Source organism: Oncorhynchus keta, unplaced genomic scaffold (genome assembly GCF_023373465.1).
Source record: "Oncorhynchus keta strain PuntledgeMale-10-30-2019 unplaced genomic scaffold, Oket_V2 Un_contig_9580_pilon_pilon, whole genome shotgun sequence".
In the NCBI taxonomy this organism is placed as follows: Eukaryota; Metazoa; Chordata; class Actinopteri; order Salmoniformes; family Salmonidae; genus Oncorhynchus; species Oncorhynchus keta.
This window is the reverse complement of record NW_026290602.1, coordinates 187,121-197,500: the sequence shown is the minus strand read 5'-3', so window position 1 is coordinate 197,500 and position 10,380 is coordinate 187,121. Positions and strand designations below refer to the sequence as shown.

The 10,380-nt window shown below is 44.9% G+C and overlaps 1 protein-coding gene across 1 annotated transcript in view; it reads right to left on the bottom strand.

Annotated features, from left to right (window-relative positions):
- The window catches only part of LOC127927141 (cell migration-inducing and hyaluronan-binding protein-like), a 157,403-nt gene that overhangs the window by 16,168 nt on the left and 130,855 nt on the right, over nucleotides 1-10,380 (bottom strand). The window contains 2 exon segments of the mRNA XM_052512933.1: nucleotides 464-592; nucleotides 1,176-1,245. Of these exon segments, the coding sequence (XP_052368893.1) occupies nucleotides 464-592; nucleotides 1,176-1,245 (199 nt within the window).

The window sequence follows — 10,380 nt, the reverse complement described above, 5'->3', positions numbered from 1 at the left end:
AGAGAGAATAAAGACAGAAGACAAGAAAGAAAGAAAGAAAGAAAGAAAGAAAGAAGAAAGAATGAAAGAGAGAGAGAGAGAGAGAAAGAGAAGAAGGATGGAGAGAGAGAAAGAAAGAGAAAGGGTGGAAAGAGAGAAAGAGATAAAAAGAGAGAAAGAGAGAAAGAGAGAGAGAGAGAGAAGAAGGTGTGAACATGACAGAGAGAGAGGTGCTGCTAGCACAGACCACAAGGGCCTTAACCAGACCACATAGAGATTTATTATCAACTGAAGATGCTCGTTAACATGTAATGATCGCTGCTCCAAACCGCAAATTAACCTTCACACACTGGGTTCCACACACACACACACACACAGGGAAGAGCAGTTAGCTTATATCTGGTTGGTTAATATGACTTCCTTTATTCTATTGTATGTTTGCTGTTATTATCTAACAAGAGTCACACACACAATAAAGTCCTACCCTGTAGTTGGAGTGGGCCCTATTGTTGGTGAACTGGCCCATAGGTGTGTGTTCGGAGCGGCCAGGAGAGTACATGCCCTCAGAGGCTCCCGTAGGCACATGGTGGAAGAGGAACCAGAAACCGGTCTCCTTGAAGGACACACACACAGTATGTTAACACACACACACACCATACTATACATAACAAATGAATATACAGTAATTCATCAGACTGGACATTGGGGTAATGAGGCCTACATACATACTGTACACCTGAAGACAAGGACAGATAGAAAGAGTGAATGGGAGACAGAGAATGAGAGAGAGAGAGAGAGAGAGAGAGAGAGAAAGAGAACAAGGAGAGAGAGAGGGAGAGACTGAGGAGATATACTTTTGTATATTATCTACCTCACTTGCTTTGTCAACGTTAACACACGTTTCCCATGCCAATAAAGCCCCTTGAATGGAATTTAATTGAATTTAATTGAGTGAGAGAGGACAGGGGAAAAAGGGATAGAGAGAGAGGGAGAGGGAGGGAGTGAGGGAGGGATGGAGGGAGGAGAGAGAGAGGACAGGGGAGAGAGAGAGAGAGAGAGGGAGGGAGGGAGAGGGAGGGGAGTGAGGGGATGGAGGGAGGAGAGAAAAAGGACAGGAGAGAGGGAGAGGGAGGGAGTGAGGGGGATGGAGGGAGAGAGAGAGAAAGCAAGCGAGGGAGATTGGGAGAGAGACTTACCTCTGAGCCTGCTGCTGCACAGTTGATGAGGTTGTTATTGGGGTTGGCAATCCAAAAGGTGGAGGTAGCACTGGAAGAGACAAGGAAAGACAAGAGGGAGGAAAAGAGAAAGAGAACGTGAGAGAGAGGAGGGAGAGAGAGAAAGAGAACGTGAGAGAGAGGAGGGTGAGAGTGAGAACGTGAGAGAGAGGAGGGTGAGAGAGTGAGAATGTGAGAGAGAGGAGGGAGAGAGAGTGAGAACGTGAGAGATAGGAGGGTGAGAGAGAGAGAACATGAGAGCGAGAGAGAGAACATGAGAGAAAGGAGGGAGAGAGAGCGAGAGAGAGAGAATGTGAGAGAGGAGGGTGATAGAGAGAGAACGTGAGAGAGAGGAGGGAGAGAAAACAAGAGTTGTTGATTACCCCTGTGTCCTACTCCTCGCTTCAGGCAGCACCTCAACAGCCTTGGTTTCTCAAATGACTGCCTCACCTGGTTCACCAACTACTTTTCAGACAGAGTTCAGTGTGTCAAATCGGAGGGCCTGATGTCCGGACCTCTGGCTGTCTCTATGTGGGTGCCACAGGGTTCAATTCTCAGGACAACTCTTTTATCTGTATATATCAATGATGTCGCTCTTGCAGCTGGTGATTCTCTGATCCACCTCTACACAGACAACACCATTCTGTATACTTCTGGCCCTTCTTTGGACATTGTGTTAACTTACCTCCAAACAAGCTTCAATTCCATACAATTAAATGCATGCTCTTCAACCAATTGCTGCCTGCACCTGCCCGCCCGGCCAGCATCACCACTCTGGACGGTTCTGACTTAGAATATGTGGACAAAGGGCCTCCCGGGTTGCGCAGTGGTCTAGGGCACTGCATCGCATCACTAGCTGTGAGACTCTCTGGGTTCGCACCCAGGCTCTGTCGCAGCCGGACGCGACCGGGAGGTCCGTGGGGCGACGCACAATTGGCCTAGCGTCGTCCGGGTTAGGGAGGGTTTGGCCGGTAGGGATATCCTTGTCTCATCATGCACTAGCGACTCCTGTGGCGAACCGGGCACAGTGCGCGCTAACCAGGTCGCCAGGGACACGGTGTTTCCTCCGACACATTGGTGCGGCTGGCTTCCGGGTTGGATGTGCGCTGTGTTAAGAAGCAGTGCGGCTTGGTTGGGTTGTGTTTCGGAGGACGCATGGCTTTCGACCTTCGTCTCTCCCGAGCCCGTACGGGAGTTGTAGCGATGAGACAAGATAGTAACTACTAACAATTGGATACCACGAAATTGGGGAGAAAAGGGGGTAAAAAAAAAAGTTAAAATTAAAATACATTTAAAAAAAGAATATGTGGACAACTACATACACATTTTTAAGCATCTCCAATCCAAAATTACATCTAGAATCGGCTTCCAACTTCGCAACAAAGCATCCTTCACTCACGCTGCCAAACATACCTCGTAAAACTGACCATCCTACCGATCCTTGACTTCGGCGATGTCATTAACAAAATAGCCTCCAACACTCTACTCAGCGAATTGGATGCAGTCAATCACAGTGCCATCCGATTTGTCACCCAAGCCCCATATACTACCCCCCATTTCGACCTGTATGCTCTCGTTGGCTGGCCCTCGCTTCATATACGTCGCCAAACCCACTGGCTCCAGGTCATCTATAAATCTTTGCTAGGTAAAGCTTTGCCTTATCTCAGCTCACTGGTCACCCTAGCAGCACCCACCAGTAGCAAACACTCCAGCAGGTATATTTCACTGGTCACCCCCAAAGCCAATTCCTTCTTTGGCCGCCTTTCCTTCCAGTTCTCTGCTGCCAATGACTGGAACGAACTGCAAAAATCACTGAAGGTGGAGACTCATATCTCCCTCACTAACTTTAAGCATCAGCTGTCAGAGCAGCTCACAGATCACTGCGCCTGTACATAGCCCATCTGTACATAGCCCATCTGTAAATAGCCCATCTGTAAATAGCCCATCTGTAAATAGCCCATCCAACTACCTCATCCCCACATTGTTATTTTTTTCTCCTTTGCACCCCAGTATCTCTACTTACACATTCATCTTCTGCACATCTATCACTCCAGTGTTCATTTGCTAAATTGTAATTATTTCACCACTATGGCCTATTTATTGCCTTATACCTCCCTAATCTTACCTAATTTGCACACACTGTATATAGACTTTTCTATTGTATTATTGACTGTGTGTTTATTTACTCCATGTGTAACCCTGTGTTGTTGTTTGTGTCGCACTGCTTTGCTTTATCTTGGCCAGGTCGCAGTTGTCAATGAGAACTTGTTCTCAACTGGCCTAACTGGTTAAATAAAGGTGAAATATATATATAAATTAAGTGCCCTGTCTCTCACACACACACACACACACACACACACACACACACACACACACACACACACACACACACACACACACACACACACACACACACACACACACACACACACACACACACACACACACACACACACACACACACACACACACACACACACACACACACACAATTAACAAGGGGTCGTCGCTGCCTTTCAAAAACATGAAAGCAAATCAGGTCATCAGTAATCAAGGTCTCTACTAGCCCTAATCACAGTCTACTCTATAATCAACACAGAAAACGAGGGACAGGAGAGACAGAGCAAGAAAGAGAGAATGAGAGAGAAAGAGTGAGAGTGTGATAAAGAGAGAAGGACAGAGAGAGAACGAGAGAGAGAGAACGACAGAGACAGAGAGGTGTAATTGTCTTTGTTGAGCTTGGGGTATTTCAAAATAACCGGACAGAGAACGAGATTGAGGGAAAGACACCATAGAAAGAAAATGAAAGACAATGAATACTGTAACTGATTAATAAAAAGCTTTCAGTTTAGCTTTTAGGATTGGGATATTCTGTCTGATTTTGTTCAGTGAAAATGTACATTACTGAAGAACCCTGCATTTGTGAAGGTCTAAGCCGTCAAACAGGGGAACATGTTAGCTGTCTGTCAGCGGACAGGGAACATGTTAGCTGTCTGTTAGCGGACAGGGGAACATGTTAGCTGTCTGTCAGCGGACAGGGGAACATGTTAGCCGTCTGTTAACGGACAGGGGAACATGTTAGCTGTCTGTCAGCGGACAGGGAACATGTTAGCTGTCTGTCAGCGGACAGGGGAACATGTTAGCTGTCTGTTAGCGGACAGGGGAACATGTTAGCTGTCTGTCAGCGGACAGGGGAACATGTTAGCCGTCTGTTAGCGGACAGGGGAACATGTTAGCTGTCTGTCAGCGGACAGGGGAACATGTTAGCTGTCTGTCAGAGGACAGGGAACATGTTAGCTGTCTGTTAGCGGACAGGGGAACATGTTAGCTGTCTGTCAGCGGACAGGGGAACATGTTAGCTGTCTGTCAGAGGACAGGGGAACATGTTAGCTGTCTGTTAGCGGACAGGGGAACATGTTAGCTGTCTGTCAGCGGACAGGGGAACATGTTAGCTGTCTGTCAGCGGACAGGGGAACATGTTAGCTGTCTGTCAGCGGACAGGGGAACATGTTAGCTGTCTGTTAGCGGACAGGGGAACATGTTAGCTGTCTGTTAGCGGACAGGGGAACATGTTAGCTGTCTGTCAGCGGACAGGGGAACATGTTAGCCGTCTGTTAGCGGACAGGGGAACATGTTAGCTGTCTGTTAGCGGACAGGGGAACATGTTAGCTGTCTGTCAGAGGACAGGGGAACATGTTAGCTGTCTGTTAGCGGACAGGGGAACATGTTAGCTGTCTGTCAGCGGACAGGGGAACATGTTAGCTGTCTGTTAGTGGACAGGGGAACATGTTAGCTGTCTGTCAGCGGGCAGGGGAACATGTTAGCTGTCTGTTAGCGGACAGGGGAACATGTTAGCTGTCTGTTAGCGGACAGGGGAACATGTTAGCCGTCTGTTAGCGGACAGGGGTTAGCCGTCTGTTAGCGGACAGGGAACATGTTAGCCGTCTGTTAGCGGACAGGGGAACATGTTAGCCGTCTGTTAGCGGACAGGGGAACATGTTAGCCGTCTGTTAGCGGACAGGGAACATGTTAGCTGTCTGTTAGCGGACAGGGGAACATGTTAGCCGTCTGTTAGCGGACAGGGAACATGTTAGCTGTCTGTTAGCGGACAGGGGAACATGTTAGCTGTCTGTTAGCGGACAGGGGAACATGTTAGCTGTCTGTTAGAGGACAGGGGAACATGTTAGCTGTCTCTTAGCGGGCAGGGGAACATGTTAGCTGTCTGTTAGCGGACAGGGGAACATGTTAGCTGTCTGTTAGCGGACAGGGAACATGTTAGCTGTCTGTTAGCGGACAGGGAACATGTTAGCTGTCTGTTAGCGGACAGGGAACATGTTAGCCGTCTGTTTGCAAATTTAGAAGAGTAGGAAGGTAAGGCAATAAATAGGCCATGGAGGCGAAATAATTACAATTTGGCATTAACACTGGAGTGATAAATGTGCAGATGTTTATGTTTATGTGCAAGTAGGAGACTTTGTTGCGAATTAGAAAGCTGATTCTAGATTTAATTTTGGATTGGAGATGTGAGTCTGGAAGGAGAGTTTTCAGTCTGACCAGACACCTAGGTATTTGTAGTTGTCCACATATTCTAAGTCAGAACCGTCCAGAGTAGTGATGGTAGTGGGTGGGCGGGTGCGGGCAGGGATCGGTTGAAGAGCAGGCATTTAGTTCTTCTAGCATTTAACCTTTTATAACTAGGATGACATTTTTGGATGAAAAACGTTCCCGTTTTAAACAAGATATTTTGTCACGAAAAGATGCTCGATTATGCATATAATTGACAGCTTTGGAAAGAAAACACTCTGACGTTTTCCAAAACTGCAAAGATATTGTCTGTGAGTGCCACAGAACTGGTGTTACAGAAAAAACCCAGATAAAAATCCAATCAGGAAGTGCCGCATTTTTTGAAACCGCCTCATGGCAATGACTCCTTATATGGCTGCGGAGGAGCTAGGAGTCAGCTTACGTTTTCCCCAAGGTATCTGCAGCATTGTGATGTATTTGTAGGCATATCATTGGAAGATTGACCATAAGAGACTACATCTACCAGGTGGTCGCTTGGTGTCCTCCGTCGCAATTATTGTGTAATCTCCAGCTGCAGTATTTTTCTGTTTGCCTCTGATGAGAAACCAACTGCCACTAATTATTTTTAATCGAATAGAATTGTGAAAAACACCTTGAGGATTGATTCTAAACAACATTTGCCATGTTTCTGTCGATATAATGGAGCTAATTTGGAAAAAAGTTTGCCGTTGTAGTGACTGCATTTTTGTTTTTTTTTCTTAGCCAAACGTGATGAACAAAATGGAGCTATTTCTCTTACACAAATAATATTTTTGGAAAAAATGAACATTTGCTATCTAATTGAGAATCTCGTCATTGAAAACATCCGAAGTTCTTCCAAGGTAAATTATTTTATTTGAATGCTTTTCTTGTTTTTGTGAAAATGTTGCCTGCTGAATGCTAGGCTTAATGCTATGCTAGGCTATCAATACTCTTACACAAATGCTTGTGTAGCTTTGGTTGAAAAGCATATTTTGAAAATCTGAGATGACAGTGTTGTTAACAAAAGGCTAAGCTTGTGTTGCAATATATTTATTTCATTTCATTTGCGATTTTCATGAATAGGAAACGTTGCGTTATGGTAATGAGCTTGAGGCTATGATTATGCTGTTAACAGTGTCCAAAGAAGGGCAAGATGTATACAGAATGGTGTCGTCTGCATAGAGGTGGATCAAAGACACTGCCGCAGTAGTTTATGTGTCGGGGGGCTAGGGTCAGTTTGTTATATCTGGAGTACTTCTCCTGTCTTATCCAGTGTCCTGTGTGAATTTACGTATGCTCTCTCTAATTATCTCTTTCTCTCTTTCTTTCTCTCTATCGGAGGACCTGAGCCCTAGGACCATGCCTCTGGACTACCTGGCATGATGACTCCTTGCTGTCCCCAGTGTACCTGGCCGTGCTGCTGCTCCAGTTTCAACTGTTCTGCCTGCGGCTATGGAATCCTGACCTGTTCACTGGACGTGCGACCTGTCCCAGACCTGCTGTTTTCAACTCTCTAGAGACAGCAGGAGTGGTAGAGATACTCTTAATGATCAGCTATGAAAATCCAACTGACATTTACTCCTGAGGTGTTAACTTGCTGCACCCTCGAACAACTACTGTGATTATTATTATTTGACCATGCTGGTCATTTATGAACATTTGAGCATCTTGGCCATGTTCTGTTATAATCTCCACCCGGCACAGCCAGAAGAGGACTGGCCACCCTCATAGCCTGGTTCCTCTCTAGGTTTCTTCCTAGGTTTTGGCCTTTCTAGGGAGTTTTTCCTAGCCACCGTGCTTTGCTTGCTGTTTGGGGTTTTAGGCTGGGTTTCTGTACAGCACTTTGAGATATCAGCTGATGTACGAAGGGCTATATAAACAAATTTGATTTGATCAAAGAATCACCAAGCAAGTGCGACATCATTGATGTATACAGTGAAAAGAGTCGGCCCGAGAATTGAACCCTGTGGCACCCCCATAGAGACTGCCAGAGGTTCGGACAACAGGCATATGCACAGCAGAGTACACAATACTGTCTTTCAGTGTGTGTGTGTGTGTGTGTGTGTGTGTGTGTGTGTGTGTGTGTGTGTGTGTGTGTGTGTGTGTGTGTGTGTGTGTGTGTGTGTGTGTGTGTGTGTGTGTGTGTGTGTGTGTGTGTGTGTGTGTGTGTGTGTGTGTGTGTGTGTGTGTGTGTGTGTGTGTGTGTGTGTGTGTGTGTTATAAGCAGCTCTGGGTAATGAGTGAGAATTTTCACAGCAGTGTTAGCAATAACTACCAACAAGTCTCTCTCTCACCTCCATCTCTCTCTCTCTCACCTCCATCTCTTTCTTTCTCTCGCATCTCTCCTTTCTGTCTCTCACCCTCTCTCTCTCTCTAGCATCTCTCTCCTTCCTCCCTCTCTCTCTCTCTTTTTACAGGCATTAAGTGCAGAGGAGAGGAGAGGAGAGGAGAGGAGAGGAGAGGAGGAGTCTGGTGATAGAGAGGGGAGAGGATAGATGGGAAGAGAGGGTGAAGACAGTAGTCGGGGGAATAGGGAAGGTGGAGAGAGGGAGATAGTACTGTGTCTGTGTGAGAAGATGTGTGGGAAAAGAGAATATATAGAAAGAGAGGGAGGGGGAGGAGATATGGGGGAAGCAACAAATCTGCAAAACTTTACTGAGGAAAAGTAATTCTGTTACCTCATACTTTTTGGTAGGTGACATTCAATGATGTATATAAACCCTGGGTAGCTGACGCTGTGTCTTGGCCAATAAGAGCCTCCATTATTAAACTCCTCCTTTCGAGGCTTTGATTAATGGAAGTGAATCAGGGAAAAACTATATCCCCACATTAAAATACCCAACTTGTCAACAATGCCACGATGTGAAACATATGTATGCAGCCAGCGCCGATTAAAGGGATGAGGGAAGACAGTTCATATGGAAGTATTGAAATTATTAGAGTAGAACATGTACTTTTTGGTCTATTTTGAGAGACAAACTGGTCAGATTTTGGTACTGTGTAACCATAGCAACGCATGTAAATGTCAATGTATGCTAGATATATTCCAAAACGATAATCCATTGTTGATGTTATTAAGCATGGATGAAGTGGTGGTTCATGTGTGCAATTTAACTGCTGTTCTTATGGATTTTCTAATAGTTCTTTCACAACTGTTGAATACATATTGTGCATTGACAGTGAATGTAGTTAACGTTAGCAGCCAGCCGAGTGCAACATGATATGACGTATACAAAAGGCCACCAGTCAACCCAGTGTTTTTTATAGTATGACTGAACCACTTCCTAGGTTTATTGTACTAAGAGTCATTGCAATTTATTTTTACCGGCTTCACTTTACATCAGATTGATCTTTCAGCAATACTGAAAACATATTATATTGGATGAACTTCTCTAGTTGTACATTATTGTTGCTTTGTAGTGTAGAGAGGTGATCAACATGTTTTCATTTCAACAACTACAGCTTTTGGATTATACATACTGTACATACTACAGTTTTATGATGGTCATAAATACCTGCACGAAAACTCTCTCTCCCGACTCTCAGAAACTTGAGTTACATCCCTTTGTTACCACAGAGAGTGACGTTGCAGTACAATAACATTAAAAGGCTGAATAATTAAACAGTATTTCTGTATCCCAAACATTTGGAATGGTCCGTGGGTATTTAAAGAACAATCCTGTGGAATTTGTTAATAATTTGTGACGTAACTAAAGACAGTATAGCAACATAAGTGTATCTCTGAATGTGTATATTTCCCAGTTGTCAGGGTCACATCCAAATGTGGGGGAACGTATATGATTAAATATGAAACTATCTGTGGGAAGATGTAATAGGATAATGTTTTTTCATATGAAGTCACACCCACGTGAGCAGACATTACATCGGCGTCATGGAACGCCCCCCTTTTCCAGAGTGTATAAAACCCACTTCCGACAAAATGTACATTAGGCCAACGAGACCAACAATGTGAGCTGAGAGGGAGGTAATGGCTAGAACTCTGAAACCTCAACAGAGAAGAAGAACATCTCTACAAAACTACACAGGAACATTCATTCTGCAGCTCTTTAAGTACTTTAGTCTGGTAAATGCAACCCAGAACCAATGGGTGGTACTCTGAAAGATCCATTCTGGAGAACATTTCCTATGTACGCCTGACGTACCCATATTTAACAGACACTTCCAGAACAAAGGGAACAAACTACGAAAGACTCTGATCTCTGGTGGACAAACCAGAGACTTTCTGTCGACTGACTCTCCAGCAGACGGACCGGCGATTTCAACAGAGAGACAACAAAGGTATACACTCGTAAATATGTCAAATGCAACCTCTTTTCGAATGAGTGGCTGTTCATGTGCAAAGTACTAGCATTTCCATGAGACTAGTTACCAGCTGTGTGTACGATAGTAGAGTCCTTTGTCTTTTCTCCCGCTCTTTCTCACCTGCCCCTCCCTTTTCATTTGGTGTAACAAGCCGTCATATCGGTTTAGTCCACTAGGGACTTTTCATTGTATCATGTTAGCAACCAATGTGTAACCTATCCTGTGTGTTTATGTACTTCTGTGTGATTATTTAGTTACTTAGTAAAGAAGTAATTAAGCCAATTGGTATATCGCTGATTCATAATTTATGCTAGCGTTC